Below are 27,433 nucleotides of genomic sequence, written 5' to 3'. Positions count from 1 at the left end.
TGGCGTTCTGAGAAGAAATTATCAGCGCCACGCGCGAGTCCGCTCAGATATCCCCGTCCTGGTACTCCTGGGACCGCAAGCGAAGGCGTTGGATGGTCTCGTGCAGTTGGTCGCGGTCGTAGCCTCCGCCGGGGTCAATCTGGCGAAGGTAGATTATTTGTTTGTAGGTTACTGCGCACTATTGCGAGATTTAATTCAGTTCTCTTAACTAATGCTGTACACGTGTGCTTATATAGTACATACTGCTAAACAACATGCTGAATTTAGTCTGAAATCATTACGCATGAGGATTTATGATCACAGGATTCCCAGCCCAGCTGAGCTTTATTGCAGATTTATGTAATATTCTAGCCGATTAAATACGATGCGCGCTGCTGCATTATTTTGTATATTTTCGCTTTCTTGTAGGTATTATGGCAATTACGCATGCGGCTCATTGTTTTTGTATTTCAGTTGAAGACACAATTAAGAATCGTCAACGTGAACTACCATGTTATCTTCTGGGACGTACCACGGTATCAGCGGATGTTGTACACCTCTTTTAGCTGGATGGAACGGGTGATCGTGTTGGCCTGTTCACGGTTCAAGATCAGCGAGTTTCCGGCGGAAATTCTCTGGTCTTTAACGGTGAAGTAGCCTCGCTTCACCGCGCGCCAGTAGTGAGTGATAAATGAAGTGACTCCACTACCGAGGTGCGTCGTATAAAGGTTTTCATAATTATGGTATTCATAATAATCGTGGGAATTTCATTATCCTGTATATATTTCTCCGTTTGCGATCATTGCTTTTTCATTCCGTTTCAAGAAGAGGGCAAATCCGAACAGCATACTAACCGGCACGTGTCGCACTTCCGGCAAACGGGCACGGTCGAGATGGCAACAGACAGGACGACCATGACCTTGACCGCGCTCACTGCAAGATATGAGAAATGCAGCGTAAAAAGCGTAATTTTTAAAAGTTAGTGCATACGTGCACGGCTAATAAATAACTACCATGCCGATCCCAAACGCACGTGTCGGAGAAGCATCAACACTGGATAATGGCCAGATATGACTGGCTGATTCACCACTCACCACGCGCAGATGTTGCTCTGCTTAATATGTGCCACAGCCTTCCTTCTTTATCTGCTGACTGCAGTGCCGTTTTCGTTCCAGCCTGGCTCACGGAGACCGAAAAACATCCAGCGCAGCCTGTTGATTTGGCTTTCTGTTTAGCTGTAGCTGTTAGGCGATGATAAATAATGACAGGTTTTCTGTTTTGATTGCTGCACCGTGTATTCTGCTTAAAAGTACAGCGCCATGAAATTACGTACCGGCGCGAGATTGGACGTTTTATTGAAACTAGAAGGTATAAGAACCGCGAGCGTCTTAATTGTGTAGCATAGCAATAAGCGATGCGTAAATTTACTGTACGGTTCCTTGCAAATTTGTATTAACCACGTCAACGGAAAATGATCAGATTTCTTATCACGGCATTCACTTCTATCTAGCTGCAGTATGCAAACCAAAATTTCTACTTCCACTAGTGTTCCGGTGTCATTCGAACGGATGGTTTTGGAATTTCGCCGTTTGGATTGTTTACTGCCCTTCTTATCTTTCTCCTCTCGTATTTCTAAACGCGGTAGTTGTATTTTTCTTCATAATTTGTAAATTTATCTGCGTCGTTAGTAAGGGGAACTGCTCAAACTTATATCTCATGTGTTTACGATTCCGAAGTAAGAATAGTAAATAACGTAGTTAGCAGCAGTTTGTTTCTTCGCGTATTCAACTTGCACTTATTGAAAGTGGTCGCTTAAAAGCATCGGAGGGAATCAGTAGCGAAACTGCACGGGAAGTGCGAACTAAGAAGTTCGAAAGTCACAACAAAAAGGGCATAGCCCAAACAACAACAAACCGGCGCTTTGAGCGCCCAAATTCAAAAAGCCCGCAAAAAAAAGTTAAATAAGCAAATACGCGGGCATTAAGGCAGCACACAAAGCCATTTATGGCTGGGCCGCGGGCACCGGGATGTCGAGGTGCTGGAACAGGACAACCATCATCATGTTCTGGTGCTCGAATCTCGCCGCCACGTTGGTCTCCAAGGCTTCAAATCTCGCAGCCACGTTGGTCTCCAAGGCGTCGACTCTGGTCTCCAGGGCATCGAATCTGGCCCCCATCTGGGTCTCCAAGGCATCGATCCTGGCCGTCAGGCGATCCTCCACATCGGTAATCTTTAGCTGGATCCAGTGATACGCGATTTCAACCTGTCGTTCCATGACCTCCACCGTCGCCAACAGAAACTGGTACTGGTGGTTCGGGTTTGGCTTGGGAAGCGTCCAGGTCTTGGCAAACTCAAACATGGCGTCTCTGGCGGCGACGTAACGGGCCCCGCGATCGGGATCAGAAACGGGCAGGACACTGGCTTCAAGCCAAGACACCTGAAAAAGTACACCGAATGCCTACCAATTTACAGGGCGAACACGAAACACGTTGCTAACTTTCCACGGTAAATGTTGTGCTATAATACTGTACCCTGTCGTTCCGACCAGCGCTACGGCCCATCGTGAGCATCATTCCGCGTTTCCGGCACTAAAACGAAACGCTAGATCAGTTGTGCTACGAGTACTTCTTAGTTGCCATGGCAAACCGAAACCGAAAGCCATTAAAACAACCTAGTGTACTTCTTAGGGAACATGAGATACGTTACAGTCACAGATACACTTGCTCATAATTACGTTACAGGTTGAACTAATTATTTTATTATTGGTTTTATGGAGCTGTCCTCTGTACTCAAGGTTAATAAAGATAACACTGTAATTATTTTCCAATAATTATGTACCAATTTCCTATTAATTCTGCGATTACGTAATTAAAATGAACAACGCTCTGAAAGAATATAAGTACATTACCGAATGAACACCGCACTTAACACACTGGCTGCATTAGCGAACACTGCTCCGACAAATGTCAAAACGATTCGGTTTGCAACAATAATTAGTAGTATCATCAGCTATGGTACTCCTACGTGTTCTATTTGCAAAAAACACAGAAAATTATTGTCGTTTTTTCAAGTACTTGAGTAACAACAATTGCTGTATAACCCAATAGTGATCAATAGTTGCTATTAAGCGGGCAGTAACACAGAATGATAAGTGTGCTCGATAATCATTCCAACTACGGTCATGTACTGCCAAATTATTGACGCTTCAATTAAACTTACTTCAACCACATTCGCGACGCCTCCCAAGCAAAACATCACCACCACCAGCGTGACCAGTGTATTGGCGATAGCCGACTCTTTCGCCAAGCCCTGGGCGGTGGCGAGCCGCTCCGCCACATCATCCAGGATGTCGGCCGAATAACACGCGGCGACGCCAACCGCACCGAGAAAGGCCAAAGCATACACGAAGGTCTTACTCCACGTCATGTTTTCTGAAAATACAAAATCAGTTCCGCAGGTAAATGTGGCGCTAGAAAGCAGTAGATGTAGTCGATGCGCTGCTAACAATAGGAACATATTTTTCACAGCGGCGGCAACACTGTATGCTGATTTTCTTTTTTGCCACGCATCTGTAGTCGTATGTAGCAAAAATCACTGTATCTGTACATGGCTTCTTCTGAGGAGTAACTCAGAAATCCCGGCTGAACAGTTTCCCTGATTGCTGAACGTCAGAATACGTTGTGGTTAAACATGGTGCTTATGTACTGCGCTAGAATCCAGATTTTACGTCGTATTAAAACTTTGTAGTTGCTTATTAATTTTGCTTCCTACAAGTTAATTTTTCTTCCTTTTTTTAAAGTTACGTACAGGTTAATTGAAGTCATAGCTTACACGGAATCTGGCGCACGCACGCTACGCAAAGTAATCCCGCTAATTTTCCCAAATTATTTCCAACTGCCACGATTAGGTGCGCCACTTATGAAATTGCACGGCACCTTGCATCATCTTAAGGCCGCCGAAGTTCTTCGGTTTCCCGGCCAGAATAAGCGAAAATTTTCGATTGAAAACCCGATATTCCTGAGCGATACGAGGTTCTGGCTGAGAATTTATTACTGATTACGCTTCCTAGCTTCTGTAATGAAATCAACTCGCTGAGCTGCTGGCACACACAAAAGACGCTAACGCAGATTTCTCGCCTGATTTCACGTTAAACAGCCCTGATTAAAACGAAACCCGAAGTTTCTGAAAGATAAAAACGCTAGAAATAATTACTGTATTACCTGGTAGAATCGAAATTACTGGACAATGGAAATTTTTAATTTCTTACAGCTTACTGCGCTGCTCCCTACGAAATCAGCACTCAGATTTTCAATCAGCACTTAACAGAAGCAAGAAGCACTCATTTAAACCAGACGTACTAACTACTAAACGATGTCAGTAAAACGAAGATTGTAATTTTAACAGCAGTAAAAACTTTAGTAAAGCCTATCGTAAATCTGAAAAAAAGCAATATGGGAAAACTAAATGAGAAACAGCGAAAAACCGTAAATCAGCGAAAGCAGGAGCCGTCGTTACGTTTCCTCGATAATTTCAAAGAAATTATAGAGAATTTCTAACAGCTATGCAAAGAAATTAATGAAAACGTTAAGGAAAAGGAAGAACTTACCAAACGACGGCGTTATACGGTGTGGAAGAAATACCGAAGAATAGTTTCTCACGTTCCAACGGTTCTGGGAAAACACAATGTCTGATTACAATCGTGCAAGGGTTTACCACAGAGAAAAGATAATTTCGGGAATAGTATTAGAACGTCCTTTCCAGTTTTCCTACTTACATGAATAGGTCTGACGAGATAGTTCGAGGAGGAAAACTCGGAGAAGACGATAATCGGGAAGACGTTAAAATGTCTGTCTGTCACGAAAAATTTTGGATCGAGAATGACTGTCTGGCAGTTTCAGCGTTGAGTCAGGCGAAGCTGCTACCTGTTGCAGTTGGATACACCAGTCACGCCCACTCCCGACTGTCCCGACCAATCGTGCAGTAAATAAGTAATCAATGTAAATAACCACTCGCCGCTCATAAATCAGCAGCCAATGCCAGGTTGCAGATATCCAGAATGCGGCAGCGTCTGGCAGCCCGCACTTAAACGTTACGGCCTTTCCATGACTTAGCGTTTTCTTCCCTTCGCGAAATTTCTGTGTGCGCACTGACTGCTTGTACTTACTGATTATTGCGTAAAATAATATTGATTTTATAAGAATAAATTATTTCCAATAAATATATTTTGCGAGAGATGACAGGTTCAAAATGCTGCGTGCCCTTGTGATTAACAAGGCAAAACATTTGTTGGTAATTCTTTAAGCACAATTGATTAAAGTTATCGATTTAATTCCAACTCCAATTGTACAACTAAATTTTTTAATACATGTCAGACTTTTCTAGCAATTTGCTGCAGAATTAATAATAAAAGTTTAATTATCCGCAGCTGCCTTTTCTATTCTGTACGAGGTTCGCAGTACAGTCAAACTTACATGCAAATTCGCGCATGCAGATTTAAATTAATTGAAAAACTTAAGTTAAATTCAATAATGTAAATATTGACATACATTAAAACATGAACTTAATTAAATTTGTAATCGTAGATACGTACAGGCAATTTTGCAATATGAGCCAGTGCCAGGCGCCTGACAAAATTATAATCCACGAGGTTTCCTTTAATTCTATGCGAGACCAAATCACCGCAACATGCTCCCACACCTTATTAGAGATTAGCTTAGTAATCCACAAAATAAAAATATAACCTGTGACAGGCAAGCACAGAGAGCTCACAGGTGACTTTATTGTACAAATAAAGTGGAGCAAATGCCGCGTGAATGCGGGGAAAAGCACAACAAAGGCCAGTGTCTGGCAGAAATCAGCAAGTCAAGTTGCTGCGAGCTAGTTCTAGAGCGTAATGAAATGTAGAGAAAGAAATGTGCTGGCGGCAACGGCGTCACGCTGTCCAGACACATGGAATGTGAGTGCGCAGACTGGACTCGTATCCAACGCGAGCGAATATACGCTGAGTCATACAGCGAGAGAGAGGAGCGAGAGAGCAAGTATGCTCAGTGAGTGCGCCCGCGGTGTATCCGCATAGGCGGAGAGTGCAGTGCAGCCACTCACGTACGTACAAGAGAGGGCGAATCAGCATGTGTGCAGTGATACGCATACGCAAAGTGGCGTATCTATCACGCAGGCTGTCGTGCCTCTAACATGCCTCTGGGCGGGAATCCGAGCTCCTGCGAGGATGCTCAGACTCAGTACCGCACCAGCGTCGCACCTCTCCGGTCGACCCATGTGGGGTCGCCGGTACGCGTCCTCTTCCAATGGGAGTCCAGTGTCTGTTGACCGTCCCATCCTTCACCTCCAGATCCATGAGAGGCAAGCAACTCACGGCCGAAAATCTGGAAGCCGCTCGGGGTTCGTTGTTGGACCGGTTTCGCTTCTGTTGGCAGGCATCTTGCTTCTGTTGGCTTGCGGAGAAAGTAGAAGAAAAGTAATGACGGTTAAACAGCGCGAAGTAAAAAGTAATAAAGTTTAATCACAATTCCAGTGAGCAAAAAGTAAATACAAAACAGATCTGGTTAGAGATTCTAAGTAAAATACAATTCCATTTGTTAGAAAATGTACAAAAAATACTAAAAAGAGATCTGTCCGGGGGGCTTATTCCGACTAGGATGACGTCCACGGGTCTTGGGTTTCCACGGGGTCTCCTGTCTAAATGCAGTTCGGTGTATCAGGTCCGGGGTGTCGGTTCCCGGGTTACCCAACGTAACCGGTAAGTTCTTCCGAGGTCGGGTAAGCACGGCTGACACTTACGTCCGACTCGTATTCATCCGTTCCGGAGGGAGAGGCACTGTCGCTGTTGCGAATGCCGAAGCATCCTCTCTAATTAGGGGGAATAGACCAAGGTCATCGGACCAAGGTCGGCCTACCGGCGAGTTAACCGGCGGCAAGGGAATTCGGCTAAGTCCCGAATTCCAAAAGTCAAGTCGGACAAAACCGTACTTGTGTCGTGCAACTTCCGTGGTCGCCAAGTGGTAATGCCGATGGAATGTGGTCGGTTTAAAACCGTTAAATCTGCTACCACGAGCCTGGTTAAGACTTTTCCGAGGCGAACTGGCTCGAAGGTCCGGTCGGGATTTGTTGCTCCTCCATCCAATAGTAGTTCATCCGACCTTCTGTCGGCCGAGGATGGGTTTCCGACCTGAGGTCGGTTGTAATGTTATCCGACCTGAGGTCGGTGATAACGCACCTCCATGGTCGACCGCGGTAACTCGTGTTATTTAGGCCCATGTGGGGCCAAACAAGTCCTGTTAGGTCGAATTCGTCCATTCCGAGGTCGTTTCCAGTTCCAATCTTCAGTTTAGTCGACCTTCACCGACCTGTTATCGGTGACTCCTGATGTCCGACCTGAGGTCGGGTATGATGTTATCCAACCCGTGGTCGGTGGTAATGTTATACGACCTGAGGTCGGTTACCACGTGACTGGTCCGTTCAAAGGTCGTATCCCGGCTAATCCGCTGGTGTTCCGAGCGGAACCGAGCGATCCGGCGTTCCTAACCGACTTCTGTGGTCGGTTGGACCGGTTCTCCGAACTGAGGTCGGTGATAATGTTATCCGACTGGAGGTCGGTTACTCCAAGTCCCAGGTCGATTAAGATCGATTCCTTTGTCCGGAAGTCGTTTTCCGTGAAGATCTTGGATGGCGTCTCCATCCGCCGACCTGTTGTCGGTTACTTCTCATGTCCGACCCGAGGTCGGTTACAACGTTATCCAACCTGAGGTCGGTGATTCCGTAATTCCGTGTTCAACCGAGGTGAGTTACGGTATACAGGCTCAAAAGTGGAGCCGTACAAGTCTATTTCGGTGGAATCATCCTCATAACCGACCTGTTGTCGGTTTCCATTTTATCCGACCAGAGGTCGGACATAATGTTATCCAACCCAAGGTCGGTGATTCTTCTTCCAGGTCGGTTGCGTCCGTCAAGAGGTCGTCTGGGCACTCATCCGATCTCTGCGAAGTTTGTTTGAAGCGATTCTCTTTCATGCCTCTAACATGCCCTGGTTCGGGTCGATGGTTTTGCCTCTGGACGGGTCCGAATTCCGTCAAGTTCGGCAGTCCCATGGCGTCTGTTGGCCATTCGGCATGCAATCCAGGTCGCTTGTGGCATCAAGGGACTTCTGTGGTCCCACTCCACAAGACAGACTCTTTGGTTTCAAACTGGCGTACAATTCTCGCGCCTTGGCAGCGTTGTGCCTCGGGCCCCGACTTATGTCAGACTGCCCGTTCCCATCCCCATGCAGCATGCACTTCTGAGGTAAAATCAGATCACTTCACTTCCTTGGTTTGGAGTTTCTTCGTTCGGTTCCGCGAACCTGTGACGCCTTGCCACTTCTGTTGGGGAAAGACATCACACGTCCGTAGGGATCTGTATGGGGGTGCAAGCCGTGTGTTCTAACACGGTTTGCCTAGGATGTTCCATTAAGACATGGGGAAGCAGGTCGCGGCGGAGTCGTTGGTACGTCAGTAGCCAAATCACCGTCGCTGTTCCTCTTCAGGTAATGGCAGCACGGTCAAGCCGCGCGTAGTCGTGGTCACCGGTGAATCGGTTGGTTTATCCGATATCCGCCGGGGAGACTGCGGTTGGACTCCAGGTATAGGTTCCTGGTTGAGAGCCTGTAGATCCGGGTTCAAACGGAGAATCCGTCCAGACTAAAATCGTAGTCAGGTGTCGCGGTTTGCGGTCACCTTTACCGACTTCTGTGGTCAGTGAAGACTGCGATAAAGCCATCCCGTTTATAATTTCCGTGTGCTTCCGTCGGGTCGACGTCGGTTGGTCAATGTTTCGAAGGTCGGCTACCGTTGGCAAATCGACTTCTGTGGTCGATTCTAGGTAGCGGGTCATAGTTGACACTGTCCGTTCCGTTGCGGTCCGATTGATTCCATGTTATTTAGGGACTTGTTATCCTATCGGCCGTCCGTTTCTCGGAGTTAACCGTGGGTGCCTTGGCAAGCATGGTCCTGAACACACCGCAGTGCTGTGTTCCGGGCCATGCTAGCGGAATCCTCGCTGGTTTCTACTCCGGAGTCCGGTTGCCGGAGTGTCTTGATTCCGATCATCTACCTCCGGGATGGTTGACTTCCGTGGTCAACTGAGGTAGTAGATCGTGGTTAACCAACACGGTCTGTATTGGATATATCCTTCTGTATGGCTTATCCTTCGGATGTAAAGTTGAAACTTCACCGACTTCTGTGGTCGGCTAAGTTATCCGAATCGTGATTAGGGAAAGTCCAAGTTCTACCTTAAAATTGGCTGACTTCCGTGGTCAACGAAGGTAGTGGATCGTGGTTTTGTGACACGGTCTGCGTCACTTCCTTTAATTACCTCGGGAACGGTCAACTTCTGTGGTTGACTGAGGTAACGGAGCACAGTTGAAGTCGCGGTTTGCGAAGTTAGGTCTCTGGGCGGGAGTCCGGTTCTTCGTTCCTGCCTTCGGTTAATCCAATGCGTCATGTCATAACAGGTCGGTTTTGACTTCTGTGGTCAATTCCGAACCATGTGACGTTGCGGGCCGATGAGGATACCACTGTCTGCGGTGATGAAAGTTACTGGTCGGTTACCCGGTCCCAAAGTCGGCCACGGGTGCCAGGCGAACATGGTGTCGAGAACGTGACAACGTTTTCGACACCATGTTAGCGTAATCCTCTCGGTCTGTTTTCCAGAGTCGGTTAGCCGGAGTAATCTTCTTCGGTAGCAGCACGTGGTTCACGATATGCTATGTTAGCAAGCCGGGGCGTCTGTTGGCTCCGGTGTAGCAGATGTGGTTCTGATCTCGTTCGCGATCTGCTAATGCCATGCTGGGGAACTGAGGTCGGTTGCCCAGTTCTTTCCAGGGGATTCCTTGGAGGACGTAACGGTACGGTGAAAGAACCGAACTACCCAGGTCTGACCACACGTTTCCGGGTCCGACCAAAGAATCCGGCCAACTTATGTGGTTGGCGCTTCTGGCTTATTCGTGGTTCACGTCTGCTTTAGGATCCGTAAAAAGAAAAGTATCCGTTCCATGTTTTCCATGTCGTTTCTCGACGCTGCTGTTTCTCAGCTGGGCAGGTTCTCCGCCAGGTCGGTTCTCGACTTCGCTGTTTCTCAGCTCGATGTCCCTTCCTTACTGTTGAAGTGGGGCCGCAGGTTCCTTATGCGGGGACCTGTTATCCCAGAGGGACTGAGATCGGCGGGTCTCCGCCGAAGTAATCTTCCTCGTCATCGTCAGATTTAGGTGGTGGTCGACCGAGGCGCCGGAAGACGTCAGGTTTACATGTCGCTGGTGGTTGCCCATCTTGTTGTGGGGTGTCTTCCTGGCCGGGTTGTTCCGCCCGCGCCTTCTTGGCTTTCTGGACCTTCCTACGGAGCTTATGCGCGTTAGGTACTGCGCCGGGTGCCAAGTCGTCCGACATCCCTTCTCCGTATGGTCTAGAGGTGAATCCGCTAGGTAACGCTTTTTCTTCGCGGTACCACTTCACGAATTCGGCCGCATCGTCGTCTGGATCTTTGAAGTCCTTGCGGAAGGCGTATCTGGCCGCGTGCCGTTCCTGTATGTAGAGGAGGTCGCGTAACCAAACTGCCAAGATGATACTTCGCATGGGTGAACCAAGTTGTGCGACGATCGTATCCAGTTCTGGTGGGATATGTGCCGTGCGACGTGCTCCCCACAGCGTGTAGTGGCAAAAGCAATTGCCTAGCCTTGCTGCGAAGACGTACCGCAAGATGGTTGCGTTTCGATCTTCTGGTCCTGGTTCTTCTTCCGGCAAGTACTGCAGTAAGTCCAGGGCCGCTCGAGCCGCTGCGATAATGAAGGCCGGGTGGGCATCGGTGATGACAAACTGAGCCACGCTCTCCAGTTGATCGCGGGAATACTCCTGAGGTCCGAGTTGGCTTAAGCTCGTCCTCTCCGGTGTGGACAGGGGTACGTCCAACAGTGCCGGGTCATGCACCAAAGGCAAAGCGTTTGCTCGATTGATCGGGTGATCGACGTTAGGGTGGTCGTTCATGTTGAACTCGCCCATCCAGTTGTTCAGTTGGAATCTGGTTTGAAATCCGGATCGAATGAGGAACTGACGTAGGTTTTCTACCATCCGCCAAATGTGTGGTCGGTGTCGTTCCTCATATCCCAAGGTATTCATGATGTAGTTCGTCCGTTCGGTCGGATGTGGCATAACGACCTCAACTCCCTGTCGTCGGGCGTTGTCGTAACGAGGGTCGTCTTGGCTCGGAACTTGCACTGTTGGCATCGAGGCCATCTGATTTGCCACATCCACCTCCATTTCTTCGGGTTTGTCTGCCGGTTCCGCCATGTGGGCTTCCGGTTCTGGTTGGTGTTCAGGTGGGACGAAGTTCCGTTTCGACTTACTGGTTGAGTCGACGACCAGTCCCATGCTCGTCTTCTCCGGACTTGACCGCTTACCAGGTGAAGGTCGGGTTGCTTCACTATTGCCGTGTCCGGCAGAGGCTCGTCGTTCCTCGATTCTGTGTCGTGCGTCATGTCCGAGCCTATGTCGAAGGTCATGTCCGGCCAATGGTTTGGCATGTCGGCGCTGCTGTTGAGTCGACGACGCGGCAACTGGTTGTGCCGAAGATCCAGGTTGAGGAATCTGCTGGGGAACAGATGGCTAAGTTTGTGTGACCACTGGAACGACCTTCTGTGGGATCGTTGCCATCTGCTCCGCCGTTGCAGGGTAAAGAGTGACCATTTTCATAGTTCCGTCGTCCTGTTGCATCATCATTTGGATTGATGCGGACTGAAGAGGTCGGTGAATGTCTCCGACTATCACTTCTCGAACGTCGTGAATCACCTGTTCCGAGTCGGTGCGGCCTTCTGTGGGCTGCTGTAACCGAACAGTGATTTCTGGTTCATGCCTCGTTGGTGGTGGATGGACCTTCATTGTGGCAATTCTTTCGTTGACTGCCTTTAGTTTTGCACGGTCCTCCTCCTGGCGTCGCAGGTCCTGTTGTTGACGATATTCCAGCAGTCGATGCGTCAAGGTCGGTGGTACTGTGTTAGTCCATCCGGGGTCGGAAGCGCGGTTGCGTTGGATTTCCGACAAATGATCCTGTTCGTAGGCTCGTAGCTGGTTAATCAGGCGTTCGCTGCGGGCTAAACGTCGGTATGCGCTGATGTTCCCAGCGACGACGTTTATGTACAACGCCGCTGCTTGCATCGCGTCACGACGTCCGGTTTGTGGGGTATGTTCATCCGAGAAGGAAATGATGCAGTCCGCGCATGGGAGTCTGTTGCCCTGTGGAGTGGAATTCTCTATGCAATGTCGGCAGTCCGCCGTGTATGCCTCCGTTTGCGGCTGCGGCAGCGGTGTGTTCGTTGCCGACCGCGAATTATCCGATCGCGAGGTCGAGCGATGGTGAGACGAGTATGGTTGCGAATAAGGGTGCGACCGGTTCGAGCCGCTACCACTGCGTCCGCTGTTGGATCCGCTAGAAGGTGGGTCGTTGCGTTGTCGGCCCGACATTGTTGTCTGCTGTTAAGGAGAGGAATACGGCGCGTTAGAATTCTACCAACTCCCGTAAATTCAACTGAAGATGTTCCGGTCAACTGAAGAGGTTCCATTTCGACACCAAAGGTCGGCCTATACCTAGCTACTGTTAAGCTACCTATGACTATAACTTATTCTAAGTTACGCCTATGGCCCTATGACTGAGTCTGTTCTGTTGTGACTGCTTGTTTAGGTGTCTTTGATTTTGCTGTTTTGGCTGGTTTCTCCGAGTCCGCTCGTCCTTCCGAAATTCTATCGAGGATCTCCTTGTGAGCTTCGTCTTCAGCGACTTCAGTTTCCTCCAGCACCTGTTGTGCTGTCAGCTTCGGTTTCTTAACCGTTCCGATCTTCCGTTTCGGCTTGGGCGGTCCGACCTCCTGGTCGGTCACTTCGACTTCCGTGGTCGGTGCCGCCGGGTCGGTTGATTTAACCGTCCTTTTCTTGTAAGTCCGTTTTGGCTTCGTCGGTGCGACTGCCGGGTCGGCCACTTCGACTTCTGTGGTCGGTGCCGCCTGGTCGGTCGTCTTATCCGACTTCTTCTTTCTTGCCGGTTTAGTCACCGACCTCTTGGATTCTTCCGTGGGTTGGTTGGATGGCTGAACCGGTTCTACGGACTTGTTGTCCGACTCCTTAGGCTTCTCCGAGGTCGGTTCAGCTGGTTCATCCGGTATCACATTTTGCTTCTGCAATTCCTGCAGGGCTGGTGTCTCGAAGTCCATCGGCGGTTTCTTCCGAGGTCGACCTCGACCTCTTTTCTTAACCGTTACTTCGGGTTGGTCAGTTAAGTTCGATTTCTCCGGTTGCTCGATGGTTACTTCAGGCTTTTTGGTCGACTTACTGGTCACCTTCCCTTCTGTGGGGTCGGTTCCCAGGTCATTATCCGGCTTCTTTTGACCAGATGACCGAGTTACTGGTCGACGTGCGTCGGCTGGGAAGTGTTTCACTCGGTCGACGGCTACGGTGTCTTCACGTCCGTCCTCACTTCGGAGTAGCAGGTTGTTCGGGCCAACGTAACTGATGACCGTCCACTCTCCGTCGTATCGTTCCATCCTGGCGGGGTCCTTAGTTGGAAATTCCACCGTTACCTTGTCCCGTGGTTTGAAGGTCGGTGATGACTTCTTCTTATTATAAACTTCGGCGCTCCGTTCAAAGGCTTCATCGATGTTGATGCGCGCAATTTCGTGGGCCATCTGAAGTCGTTCTTTTATCCGCCTGATGTAATGTTCCTTGTCCGTATACTGTTCCGGTGCGTTTGTTCCGGCCACTAAGTCCTGTGGCATGGTCATTTCCCGACCATACAGCATATGGTAAGGTGAAAATTTGGTCGAGGCATGGACTGCTCTGTTCATCCCGCAGACGACATATGGTACGGCTCTGTGCCAACGGTGTCCGTCCTTTATATTGCAGAACTTTCGTATTCCGTCCCATATCGTCTGCATTTGCCGTTTGACTTGTCCTTGACCTTCCGGATGATAGGCTGTTCCAAGCGTATGTTGGATGCCGAAAATCCTCGCAACTTTAGCGAATGTTTTCGCCGTAAAGTGCGTCCCTCGGTCCGAGTGGATAAAGGTTGGCATTCCGTACCTCAGCAGGACATCTTCCACAAAGAACTTTTCAAATTCCTTCGCGGTGTTCGTTTTGGTTGCCCGGGCGATGGTGAACTTCGTCAGCTGGTCGGTTACCACTGCGATGTATTGGTATCCTTTCGTCTGCGTTCGAGGTAAAGGTCCCTTGAAGTCCGCGTAGATGCGATACCAAGCTTCACCAACCTCCATCTTCTGGAGTTTACCCGGTGGGGGACGTCGGACCTTGTTGGCCAAAATGCACTGTCGGCATTTCCGAATGTATTCGAACACGTCGGTTGACATCCGTTCCCAGTAGTAGCGCAACTTCAATGCTTCTACGGTTTTATCGCGTCCGAAGTGGTTTCCGGTTTTCCCATCATGTAGCGAACGTATGATGTTGGTTCGCATGATGAGAGGTACGACGAAGCATCGTTCCAGCTTGTCGTTTATTACCTTCAATCGATACAGGAGTCCTTGAGCCATCTGGTAGTGCTCGGTGTACTTCGACTTGTAGTCGAGTTTATCCAGGTTCTCCAGTTCATCGATGATTTTCCGTAAGTGCGGGTCTCGCAGCTGTGCTTTGCGCAATTCCGCGTTTGTTGACACGGGCGGTACGAGTGTCTCGCCATGTGGGCTCAACTCGTCCGACTCTTCCGCTGTGTTTGCGGTCCGGATGGTCGGTTCCAATATGTTGAGGTCCGACGTCTTCGGAGCTGGTACGTTGACGACCCGTACTTCTGTGGTACTTAGGTCATCCCAGTCCGAAATGACTTTACATCCGGGAAGAGGTGGTGGAAGTGGAATTTCCGGTGGTTCCTTCTCATCCCTCTTCTTTTTCTTGTATGCATTATCCTTTAGACGTCGTAAGGTCCGTATGGTGCAGACTTTAATTTCGTCCTTAAAGTCCTCGAAGTTAGGCACCTGATCCAACTCTTCGTGTGGATCTTTGTCATCACTCCGTTCGAGTGGCCACCTCGACAAGGCGTCCGCATTGTCGCAGAAAACTCCTGGCTTATACTTGATGGTTATGTCCCGTCCTTGTAGAGCCAGTGCCCATCGTGTTAGTCGAGGGTTGATGCCAGGTCGGTTTGACTCGCATCTGAGCAGATTCTGCAATGCTCGATGATCCGTTTGTACGGTGAAAGGTCCATGGTCGATGTAGTGCTTAAATTTTTGCACTGCCCATACCACGGCCAAACATTCCCATTCTGTGACTCCATAGTTGAGTTCAGGTCCGTGTAAGACTCTGCTGGCGTAGGCGATCGGATGTCCGTCCTGGGATAACACCGCGCCAAGTCCGGCTCCGCTTGCGTCACATTCAATGACGGTTTCTTTCGTCGGGTCGAACTTTGCCAGTACCGGCGCTTCTGTTAACGCCTTCTTAATTTCGTTGAACTCGGCCGTGTGGGCCTCCGTCCAATCCTTTTTGATGTTTTGGTCCTTCCGTAGGAGCTCGTACATCTTCGATGTCTTCTGGGCGTATCCTCGGATGAACTTACGGTAGTAGTTAGCCAATCCCAGGAACGACCTCAGTTGGCGTTCCGTCTTCGGGTAGTCATGTTGAGCTATGGCTGCGACTTTTTCATCGTCGGTTTGGACTCCGTCTTTGCTAAGGACGTGTCCGAGGAACAGCATTTTATCCGTTCCGACCTCGCATTTGGAGGGCTTAATGGTAAATCCGGCATCTCTGAGGCATTCGAGGGTCGCTCGGAAAGCCTCGACGAAATCTTCGAAAGTTTTACCGAAGAAGATGATGTCGTCAATGTATGCGAACACGCCTTTCTTCCGGGCTGATGCCGTGATCTTATCCATATGCATCTGGAAGGTCGCTGGTCCGTTGCAGACTCCAAATGGCATACGGTTAAATCTCCACATCCCCTCCGGTGTTACGAAGGTGGTATAGTCTTTGGAATTTTCATCCATGGGAATTTGCCAAAATCCGGACTGACAATCTACTTTACCGTAGTACTCCATTCCGGCGCACTGGTCCAGTAGCTCGTCCGGGTTCGGTAACGGGTAATTATTCTTCTTTGTTACTGCATTCAACTTTATGTAGTTGATGCAGAAACGAGTTCCAACCGTGCCGTCTCCGTTCCGTTTCGCGGCTAAGACGACGGGGAAGCTCCATGCAGCCGATGAAGGTTCGATGACTCCTTGGTCGAGCATTTCCTGCACGTGTTTTTGGATGAACTCCCTTCCTTTCCAGCTTGTTCTGGTGGGGTTCATCTTAATCGGCTGTGCACCTTGGACGTCGATGGTGTGTGTTACACCTTTGACATCTCCGTATGGTTTCTTCGAGGTCGGGAAGACGGTTCGGTACTCCCAGGCAACTGCCTTGAGTTGGGCAAGTTGCTCATCGGTTAAGTTCTTACCGAAGTTCATGGAGTCGATGATTCTTCGTCGCTCTTCCTGGGATTCCGCGTCTTCTTCCTCTACCTGAGCTGAGCGTATTCTCGCTTCTTCAACTCTCTGGTCGTCCGTCATCATTTGGAACGGTTCGACTCGACCCATGGGGGCACCTTTTCGTAAGGTGACCTCACGGTGAGTGTGGTTGGCTACCATGATGGTAAATCGTCTCCCATCATGTTTAGTTACGCCATCCATCATTTCGACTCCGTCTCGTTGGGGGTCGGATCCACCAAGGTACATGAGTTTCTGTCCGGTGGCTACTGCAACATCCATTACGACGTGCACTTGGGTTATCGCCCGAGGTAGGAGTTTCACTTTCCGTTGAGCTCTGACTCCTGTCGCCTCGAAGATTTCAAATTTCGGCGATGGCTTTGGTTCCGGCTTGGGTGGCCAGGTTTTGGCAATCCCAAGTGGAAGTTCCTATTCGACGTATTGGTTGTCGATGTCCGGTTCGAACATGTCGCTGTATTGCATATGGCCGAGTTTTATGCCTTTCTTCAATATTCGCGGTAGGTGAGTCATGTTCTGGATGTTTATCCAGGCCGTGTCTATCTGAGGTCGGATCTCAATTTTTGCTTCTATCGGTCGGATAGGTCGGTGCTTCCGCCGTAAAGTGTAGAAGTAGATGGGTCTCATCGGGTCCATTGGTTTGGCCGTCCGTACCTTGATAGAACACGTTGAGTAAGGTGGGAGAGAGACTCGCTCGCTGTTAAAGACCACCTGTCGGTCTAGCGGCTTCGAGTCGATGAACGGGTCCAGTGCTAGATGATGAACTTGTGGGTGCTTGTTGCCCAAGTTCAACTCCGTAATCGAGTTAACTTTTGCAATCCGGACCTTCTGTGGGCGCGGCTGCTCCGACTTCTGTTGGTCAGTTAAGTTAACCGAGGTCGGTTGTTCGGTTGACAGCTGCTGGACTACTATGGTTGGAGGTCGGAGGTCGTGTTCCTCCGGTTGGCCTCCTCCAAATTCCCGTAAAATTTGAAGTTGTTCAAGTTCCGCTTGTTGTTCGACATCGACTGGCTTTTCCTGTCCGGTTTGTTCCGGGGGAAGGTCGACTATGAATTCAGTATGGATGACGGACCGCAAGGCTTTTGTCAGCCGGACGTCGTAGGTCGGTTCTTCGTCCTCCTCGGATGAGTCGTCCGAGTCGTCATTCCGCGGTTTATCTGACCTGCAGTTTCGTACTGACGGGTCGAATTCCTCATCATCATCCTCTTCCTCGGATTCTTCCGAAGGTTGGTTATCGGAGTCTGTGTCCGGTGAATCGCTCGAACTTTGTACGTCCGAGACGTCCGAGTTATATTCCTCGGATTCTTGCTCGTCTTCAGGGTTAGCGTCAGGTGTGTTGCCATGTCCGACTTCTGTGGTCGGTGGCGCACCACCTTCTCCGACTTCCGTGGTCGGTGCACCCTGGTCGGCCGTTTCCTTCGGTTGGGTCGGTCGACTCTCTTCGTCCTGTTTCTCCAGGTCGGATGGCTGTGAGCTTATGTTGCTCAGCCATTGGTTAACTACCGACTTGGTCTTCCGGCTTGAGTTTACCTTCCGTTCTGGTTGCGGAGGGGCTGGTGACGACGGTCTGCCGTCAATCCAAGTCAAGTCATGGTGAGTCTTCAGCGTCCGGACGACTCCATCAATATTATCGTTGCAAATTATGCAGCGATCAGGTCGGTCAGTTTCGCCAATTTGCGTGTGCTCAGTTGGCTTCTTCAGGTCGTTGACGAATTTGACTTCCTTCGGAAAGTGTTCCGTGATTGGCGGTAACGGGTCGGGGATCTTCCTTGTTATTGAGGTGTCCTCGCCGTACCGTTTCCAAAACGCAGTTGTGGTCGATTCTCCGTACAACTGTACTTGTCGCATGTAACTGAAGAGTGCTCCGCCTAGTTCTTGGCAGGGTATCTCCAGAGGGCGTGGTACTGGAAGTCCGTATTCCATGTACTGCCGGTGAATTGGGACTCGTTCGTCTTCCCATTCCCAAGCTTCATCGTCGATGTCTTCGGCGAGAGCTAATACAGGTTCGCATGTCCGTTGTGCTTCCTGTATCTGGTCCGTAGTCACCGCTCCGTTCTGTTGCAGAGTGGCCAACATCTCCAACGTCCGTCGGTCGAGAAAGTGTTGTATTCCCGTAAACCAAGTCCGGTACTTTTGTTGGACTTCTAAGATGGCATCCGCTTCCGTTGCGGATGCCTCTGGTATCGGGATAGACTTTACTACCGTCTTCAGTATACGTTTCTTCGGACGTAGTTTTCCAGTTCGTATCCTTTCTTCGTACGCTTCGATGGCGTTGTGCAGCTGCATTTCCTCGATCAGAGTCCGGTTAGTATCCCGGCAGTCACGACAGATGCTGGGCGGAGATTCCGTCGGCTGGCCAAGCCGACTTATCCTTGCTTCAGTTGTTACCGTGCCCGATGCCTCTGGTATCGGGATAGACTGCACTACCGTCATTCCTCCAGGTCGTTCCGGATTAGGAATGGGCGTTAACACGAAGGTGAACTTGGAATGAAGGTAATCACATCCAAGTAACACTGGGATATCCGCGTTGTTCGGTTGAACGTGGAATGTATGATGGCTCGTAAATCCCTGTAGCGTTACCGGTACGGTGCAACAGTGGGTTACGGTGAAGGCAACTTGTCCGCCTACGCCAAGTATCCGAGTGTAATGGCCAAGAGGTTGCATTGGCAGGTCGTTTTGTTCGCAAAATCGTTATTCGATCAGCGAAGTCTCAGCTCCAGTGTCGAGCATCGCCATTGTGGGCGTCAGTCCGATCTGGATTGCGTGTGTCCAGGCTCTGACCGTCTTCGGTTTTTTGTGAGTCCCTTTTTTGAAGGTCACTTCCCGTACTGTCGGTGTGACGGGAATTAAGGAAGCTGATCCGTCTTCTGTTGGCGTCAGCGTGCCTTGAATCGGTTGCACTTCGGTTACGGCCACTTCATGTACTTGAGGTCGGTTAGCTACTCCGTCCTCCAGCACGTCGGTGGGAATTTCGAACCGTCGTGTTTGTTCTCGTATCCGTTCTTCCATCGAGGTTTCCGCTGGCCTCACTTGCGACCACATGTAGTCGAGGTTGACGAACGTCCGAGATCCGGCTACTGTTCTAGCCGGTTGAGGTTGTTGCTGAGAGGTCCGTCTCCTGCTGCAGCCAGTGAGCGGGTGCCTGTGCTTCCAGAGGAATGTTTCCCATATTTCGACTTCTCCTTCCGATTCTTCGGTGAGGTCGATAGCTGCCATTGTTGCAGCGTATCTATCCGTTGCGCGTCCGGATGATACATTGGGGAAGTTTCTGTTGCCCCTTTGCGTGAATCGGCGTCCCGGTCCTCCGCGTCTTGGCCCTTGTCTGGGCTGCTCGGTTGAGTTTCTTCTCACCGGCAATCCGGTCCAACTTCCGTGGCCGGTCCGTCCTGCGTCACTTTCTGTGGCGGGCGGCGCAGTCACATTGTTTGTGCTGCGTAGGTCGGGCATTTCTTGCGTTCCGACCTCCGACGTACCAATGCCAAGTTGAGGTATTGGGTCGGCCGTTCGAATCCTGCGTTCCGGCCTCCGACGTTCCAACGCCAAGTTGATGCTGTGTCGGGCATTCGTTGCGTTCCGGTCCGGATCTCGATTTTGCCATTGTTGACAGAAATCCCAAGTCGTTCTGCCATTGTCCTGGCTATTGCGGCTTCTTCTGTTAGAGCCGACAATGCGTTCACAAACTGTTCTTCCGTGCTGTTATGGTCCAGACCTAGTTGTCTGACCAAGGCATCCATCCGTTGGATGACTTCCCCTTCTGTTGTGGGTATGGGCGATTCTCCCCGTTAAAGTGCAGTTGGTTAGTAGGGTTATCCTTGTCCGGTGGTTGTGATGTCGCAGGTCGAATGAGTCACCGGGGCTCATCGACCTAGGCGTTTCGAGGTTTCCCGAGCCGGCCCATTGTTGGGTGACGGTGCGCCAAAGGCTGGTGTGGCGGTAACTGTTGCCGCTGTTCCGGAGATCCTGTTGACCTCCACGTATCTGCGATTTCCGCCCGACCCACTTCCTGAGCCGCCGTACCAGCGGCGATTCGGGTTGTCCTGCACCCGAGTGCCGATGAACGCGCAGCGTGCCTGAGCATGGTTGTTGAACTTGCAGAAGTTGCAAGAAAAGCTGTCCGCCAGCGTCCATTGGAGGAATAGTTGTTCCATCTTATCCGCGTAAGTCGTAAATTGCCGAGCACTCTGTTGTGCTTGGGGAGGTCGATTATTCTGTTGATTCCCGCCTCCGCGGTTGGGGAAGTTACCGCGACCGCGATTTCCGCCGCCACGTCCCTTCCCGCGACCATAGCCTCCGCCGCCGAATCCTTGTGTCGGATTCTGCCCGTATGCGGAGTATCCCTGGTTTGGGTTTTGGTTATAGCCAGAATTTGGTTATTCTGGTTACCTCCAGAGCCAGAACTTGGGCCTCCGTAGTTGTTTACTGGGGCTCCGGCTGCTGGTTGAGGTGCTGCCAAGTTGACAGCCGCCACTCCTGCCCAGGTCGGTTGCTGGACCGGCATCATTTGCGCTGGTGGCGTCATCGGTGTGGTCGGTTGCACGTATGTTGCCGATGGGCTTTGGTATCCCGGCATCATGTACGGCTGGTACACTGTTTGTACTGGTGCCTGCGGTAAAGGAGCTGGTGTCGGCGTTGTTGCTCGGACCCGGGCATAGTCTGTATCCCGTGATCCCTTCACCACATCGTACATCTCCTTTCCGTTCACGAACTGGCGTATGTAGTCACGCAGTTCTACCGGAGTCGCCGGCATACGGATCTCCAAGGCTTCTCGTAGCTTGGGTTCGTGAATGTTGTCTTTCAGATGGAAAAGTGCCATCTGGTCCGTGATGGTGTCACATCGGGACTTGATGTTCATCATGGCGTCATAGTACTGTTCCGGCGTCTCTTGTCCGAAACGGTACTTTCGTTTGGCCATGGCGGTTACGGCGTTAATTTCCTTGTTCTTATCTCCGAACCGCTCTTCGAATTTAGTCAACCACACGTTGACTGGCCATCCTCCGTCAGGTTCGCCCGGCTGTGTCCCGGTGCCATTGGGCGGCTTGGCCTTCAAGTCGTGAGATGAGGTCGGTCATGAACGTGTGGTCCGATTCATGCCATTCCTGTGCTTCCGCGTAGAATCGACGGATTTGTTTTAACCATCCTTCAAGTTTGTTATGGTCCCCATCGAATTCCGGTAGCTTCTGTGTGCGTCCGCGGGCACATACGCGTATCATTGTTTCCTGGAATGCCCGGGTAGCCGCTTGTTGGGCGTCCGCGGCATAGGGTGGTGGGGGAGGGTTTGCTTCCCAACCTTGTTCCGCATGGTATCCCCGACCTTGTTGGTCTGGGTAATACTGGTTCTGTTGCTCCGGATATCCATAATTCTGTTGTTGTGGATATCCTCGACCTTGTTGGTCTGGGTATGCCCGACCTTGTTGGTCTGGGTATCCAGCCGGGTACGGTTCCGGCTGAGGAGCTGGTGCTCGTGGAGGCCGTTGTGGCTGTTGGTAGAATCCCGGTGGAAGGTCGTTCACCCTTCCGTGCTGACTTCTGAACGGCCTTCTCGGTGGTGCCCGACCTTCTGTTGGTCGGAACCGAGGCACGTTCTGCGAGTCTTGTGGGTAATCGGCGTTAGGGCGTTCCGGATTCGGTTGTCCGCTTCGTCCTCCTGGAGGTAGGTCGTTATTGTATGACCTAGCTCGTTCACGCCGATAGTCGGAGTCGCTTATCGTCAAGCGACCGAAGTCATCCATGTTGGGATGTGAGCTTGTTCGCTCTCCCAGTCGCCGTCCTGCGCCCCATTGATTAGGCGCTAGTCCATTCGGGTGGGACGTGGTGGGCGCTGGCGCATGCATCGATGTGTGTTGCATACGTGGTACTAGTGTAGGTACCTGACGTGGCCGTCGTCGTTGTCGGCACGTTTGACGTTGGCACATGTGGTGCCGCAGTCGACGTATTCCGTTCCGGTTCTGGACGGTGGGGCAGAGGCTGTTGCTGCGGAGGAGTTCCGATGAGCGGGTTAGTTGTCACCACGCCCACGAAGAAGTTCTGTTCCTTCTTCTCCTCTTTGGGTTTAATGTCCCACAGGATATCTCGGACTGTTTGCGACGGTTCAAAGTGGAAATCCGTTGCCATCGAAGTCCTGTAGGATGGAGGCTCCGTCCTGGATTGTTCCAAGTGTTTCGTTTCCTCCTGGAGACAGCGTACCTCCGTATCCAAGTCGTCGGTATACGTGGTCATCTCGTCGATATATCGATTTAAGTCAGCGATATATTTATCCGCGTCCAGACCGTAGTTGTACAGGTCGTTTTCGCGGACTTCCAAGTGTGCGATGCGGTTCTGTTGCGCTTCGTACACTTTCTGGGCTTCTGCCAGGCTGTGTTCCAGCTGTGCTCGGAGTCTTTGTTCTTCCTTCAGCACATCATTTAGTCCGTGGACCTGGTCGGCCAATTGGGCGTTCGCTTGTTCCAGGTCGGTGATGGCTCTACTTCGGTCAGGTGAGGCAGGTTGCTGGCCGTAGTGAGCCATTAGCTGTCGTCCTGCCCTGACCAGGAGAGTTTCCATCTCCCTTTCGAGTTGTTCGATTCGATATTTCTGCCGGTCGACCTCGTCGTCGGCCTGCTTGAGTTCGACAATGTATCTGTCGACCTCGTTCCGGTACACTTCGGCCTCTTCATTGGCCTGCTTCAACTGTTGGTGGAACGTCCCTGCTGCCAGTTCCGATTCGACCAAGGCTGTTTGTGTGTCAGCCAGGTCTTTTTCCACGGTGGCAAGGCGTCTCTTCAGTTCGAAGACCGATTCCACTGACGTCGCAAGTGTACTCCGGAGTCGTTCGATCTCTTCGAAGTCGTACCGACATGGGTTGTCGGACCTCTTGAGATGACTCTCCAAGTGTTCAATGCGGCGCTGTTGCGCAGCTATGCCATTGTTGGCCTCAGCTAGTTCCTTCTCCCATCGCTTCCGTTCGAGCTTATGGGTGTCCTCCGATCGCGACATCTGATTCTCCGTGGAGTTAACGATTTGGTCGGCCAGGACGATTTGTGTTATCAAATCCTGGCATCGTTTCCGGAGTCGATCGACGTCTTCGATCTTTTCTGGAGGTGTGGATGCGATCCACTTCCGTGCCGTGTACTCAAGCGTGCTTGCTTGGTACCTGTGGTTACCCAAGTGGGGTGCCACTGGCGTTCGGAAGAATCCATCCCGGCTGCTGGGACGTGACACTTGTGTTGTGTCAAATACGTCGTCCGTGGGTGGTGGGGTTCCACTACCCGAGTCGCCAAGTTCGAACATGAGTGGCGACCTCTTCTTTAGGTCGACAGGTCGACTTGTTGGCGACTTCACCTTCGGTTGAGTTTCTGTTGCTCGGGTCGACCTGCCTTCTGTTGGCGAAGGTCGACTTAGCGGTGAGATAGCCTTTTCGTTAGGCATCGGTATGTTGGTCGGTGATCCAGCTGGGTAAGGTCCGCTTCGTGGCGGCGCCTCAGTTTCTCCTATTGTGGCTGGTAGTTTAGGCCACTGGATATCCATATCCGACCTGTTATCCACTGGGTTCCGTTCCAGGGAGGTCGGTTGGACTTTACCGACTTGCTGTTGTCCGACCCTTGAGGTCGGTGGAAGTTGTCCGACCTCAGTTCCGACTTGTGTTGTCGGGTGGAGTCCGACCTCAGTAGGCGGCTTCTGTTGACCAACCTCCTTGGTCGGTGAAATCCTTCCGACTTCTGTCGTCGGTTGGATTTGGCCAACTTCCTTGGTTGGTGATTGCTGGGGTCGTCCGACCTCAGTTCCGACTTGTGTTGTCAGAGAGGTCCGACCTCCGGTTGAGAATAACCGACCTCCGAGGTTGGTTTCCGTTGACCGTCCTTAGAGGTTGGTGAAGCCCTACCGACTTCTGTGGTCGGTTGGACTTGACCGCTTTCCGTTATCGGTTGCTTCTCTCCGACCTTCAAGGTCGGTGAAGTCGCTCTACCCGAGTTGGGCGAGGTCGACCTCTTCGCTTCATCCGTCTGGTTGGGTGATTTGCGTCCAGCGTCGGTGACTTTCGTAGTCGTTACCGACTCCTGAGCTTTCTGTGAGCTCAGTTGAAGTCCTTCTGTTGAGTCCGTAGAGGACGGTACACCATGTGGGTGTTCCGCCTCGGCATGAGACAATGTGGTCTCAGCCTGCAGCTTCTCCGATTCCCCCCCGGTCGGGTGGGACGGGGCTGCTAAGCCAGCTCTGGGCTCAAGGAACGTCTTGTCGTGAGCGTCCTCGAAGCTGTCGTCCGACGTTGGGTTGGAATCGGCGAGGAGGATCCGCTCGTTGCGCTTCTCCCTTGCCTCCGCCGACTTCGTCGAGTCTGTTGACGATGGCTGACTTCTATCCTGGCCGGAGTGCCGTAGTGCATACGGCGCGTTGGAGGTCAGGCGCCGCGAATAGTCCGTGTTGAACTTTCGGGCGTATTCGTTTTCCTTCGGGTTCGACATTGTTGTCGGGTCAGGTCGGTTCAAGTGGAACCAACGAGAGACTTGTACTGTTGTACAGTAAATTGAACAATCCCTTATGTGGGGATGTTCAGTGAAATCAGGAACGTCTTTGGGTTCAGGAACTTCCGTGGGTCAGGATGGTCCAACTTGTTGTTGTTGTTGTTGTGTTGATGTGTCTGTGTATGACTCAGTACACAACGTTACAATACAGTACTATGGTACAGTACAGTACGATAAGGTACTACAGTAGAGTACGTCCTATACTACTGTGCTGACCAGTATGACGTCACAGGGCTAAGTGGTCTTGCACTTCACTGCCTACGTCACAGAATGCGAGCCGCGTGCAAAATTTAAAAAAATGATGATTCATGCCTATGTTAAGCGTATGGGAAGTTTCCCCTGCACGCTGATTGGCTAGCCTCAAAGTACTGAAAATCGGGCGTTCTGACGTCACAAGGAAATTCAAGAATTTTCGCGCTTATTTTCGCGGAAAAACAAGAATATTTTTAGGTCGATCAGAGATGTTTTCTGGTCGAAATTTTAATTTTTAACCGTTAGAAATAATTTCTAGGTTCTTTAGAAATTTTTCTGACGGTGGAAAGTCCGTCAAATCAGGAAAGTAAGGAGATGACCGACCTCTGCTCCGTTACACAGGGTGGTCAGTTAGGTCGGTAAAGTAACTTTTTAGGTCGGTTTCTCCGACAAAAATTAAGTTTTTACCGTAGAAAAATTATTTCTAGTTCTTAGAAATAAATTTCAGCCGTTAGAAATTAAAAGTTATAGCTAGGATCGACCTGTGTCGACCTGTAACCGGGACTTTACCGTATGTTACTGTAGAGTCCGTGGAGGTCGGTGATCCGCCGTTGGGAGGTCGAAATCCGTTAGAGTTGCGGGTCGCCGTTCAAGGCGAAGGTCCCCGATTGTTGAGAGGCTCCTTCTGGGCGCTGCAGGCTCTCTTCTGAGCCTGATCCGTCAGTTGGGGTTGGGGAAGTTCCCGTTCGTCCGTCTGGGGCAGTCAGCCGAAGTGCTCTCCTTGTGTGGAAGAGCCAAAAGATAGGGCAAGCGAAGGTGGCAGGGATCGCTTTTGCGATCAACCTGTTGCTACCACAGTCGCTAGACAGCAAAGACCAGGTCGAAACAGAGGCTGCGTTCGCAGTCAATCTGATTTCAACCACGGGTTCTCCGAAGTTCTCCGCGAAATTATGCCTTTACCGTCTCCTCAAAGGATCCGGTAGAACGAAAAACCAGACGATCTGCTTACCATGTGACAGGCAAGCACAGAGAGCTCACAGGTGACTTTATTGTACAAATAAAGTGGAGCAAATGCCGCGTGAATGCGGGGAAAAGCACAACAAAGGCCAGTGTCTGGCAGAAATCAGCAAGTCAAGTTGCTGCGAGCTAGTTCTAGAGAAAGAAATGTAGAGAAAGAAATGTGCTGGCGGCAACGGCGTCACGCTGTCCAGACACATGGAATGTGAGTGCGCAGACTGGACTCGTATCCAACGCGAGCGAATATACGCTGAGTCATACAGCGAGAGAGAGGAGCGAGAGAGCAAGTATGCTCAGTGAGTGCGCCCGCGGTGTATCCGCATAGGCGGAGAGTGCAGTGCAGCCACTCACGTACGTACAAGAGAGGGCGAATCAGCATGTGTGCAGTGATACGCATACGCAAAGTGGCGTATCTATCACGCAGGCTGTCGTGCCTCTAACAAACCAAAATCCATAAAAAATTATAGTAATTGTATCCACCAACACCATCAATGTTGCAAGATAATGTGATAATCGTTCCATAAAAATTAAACGCCAGTAAAGCGACAGAATTCCGTACTGCGTAAATGCCGCTACAAGATACAAGCTTGAGCTAAACAAAAAATCAAATTAACACGCTGCACTGGCTGTGTTTGTGTGCCAGCCGCTAGACTGGAACGAAAACGGCACTGCAATTAAACTTTGCAGATAAAGAAGGAATGCTGTGGCACTTCCGCACTGGCAAATATTAAGCAGAGCAACATTTCCGTCTGGTGAGTGGTGAATCAGCCAGTCTTATCTGGCCATTCTCCAGTGTTGGTGTTTTTCCGGCACGTGTACATGGGAGCGGTATCATCGTTAGCGTTTAACGGACCATGGTATGCCGTGTATGCATAATGCACTCACTTCCAAAATTACACTTTTTTTTACGCAGTATCATATTATGCAGTGAGTGGGACTGTGGGGTCAAGGTCATGGTCGTCCTGTCCGCTGCAATCTCGGCCGTGCCTGTTCGCCGGAAGTGAGACACGTGCCGGTTGATATCGCTATCCGGATGGCCGTGTTCTCAAAACGAAACTGAAGAATAAATCTTTGCAAAACGGCCAAAAACTTACAGGATAATCAGATTCCCACGTTGCTAGAAAACATTTGTAAGTTATATAAATACCATAATATCATAACCTGATTGCACATACGACGTACCTTGGCCTGCCCTGTAGTAACTTCATGGAAAGTCACCACCATCCCACCACTGGCT

General features: G+C 50.6%; 1 protein-coding gene across 2 annotated transcripts; it reads right to left on the bottom strand.

The window, feature by feature from the left end:
• Positions 1-1,744: 1,744 nt before the first annotated feature.
• Positions 1,745-26,848, bottom strand: LOC129600075 (uncharacterized). Of its 2 annotated transcripts, XM_055498466.1 has the most exons (8): positions 26,642-26,848; positions 5,570-5,720; positions 4,902-5,114; positions 4,754-4,826; positions 4,586-4,649; positions 3,199-3,410; positions 2,511-2,567; positions 1,745-2,416 (listed from the first exon to the last, which is right to left on the bottom strand). In XM_055498466.1, exons 3-8 carry the CDS (start codon positions 4,997-4,999, stop codon positions 1,982-1,984), a joined length of 939 nt encoding a protein of 312 aa, XP_055354441.1. In that variant the 5' UTR covers positions 5,000-5,114; positions 5,570-5,720; positions 26,642-26,848; the 3' UTR covers positions 1,745-1,981. The 2 variants fall into 2 exon arrangements, with proteins under 2 accessions (XP_055354441.1, XP_055354442.1); XM_055498467.1 differs by lacking the exon at positions 26,642-26,848 and having other exon boundaries at positions 5,570-6,268.
• Between the last annotated feature and the right edge of the window lie 585 nt (positions 26,849-27,433).

This window comes from Paramacrobiotus metropolitanus, unplaced genomic scaffold (genome assembly GCF_019649055.1).
Source record: "Paramacrobiotus metropolitanus isolate TYO unplaced genomic scaffold, Prichtersi_v1.0 Parri_scaffold0000163, whole genome shotgun sequence".
Lineage (NCBI taxonomy): Eukaryota > Metazoa > Tardigrada > Eutardigrada > Parachela > Macrobiotidae > Paramacrobiotus > Paramacrobiotus metropolitanus.
The sequence above is the reverse complement of the archived record's forward strand: the minus strand, read 5'-3'. Positions and strand labels throughout refer to the sequence as shown.

What these genes read in the sequence shown, in the direction of transcription:
- LOC129600075 (XM_055498466.1), bottom strand. Translation starts at nt 4,999, where the DNA reads ATGAGCGGCGAGTGGTTATTTACATTGATTACTTATTTACTGCACGAT. An exon ending in GGTGTATCCAACTGCAACAG is followed by an intron (nt 4,827 to 4,901) that starts GTAGCAGCTTCG and finishes CGTGACAGACAG; the next exon opens with ACATTTTAACGTCTTCCCGA. An exon ending in GCGTCGCGAATGTGGTTGAA is followed by an intron (nt 2,568 to 3,198) that starts GTAAGTTTAATT and finishes GTTTCGTTTTAG; the next exon opens with TGCCGGAAACGCGGAATGAT.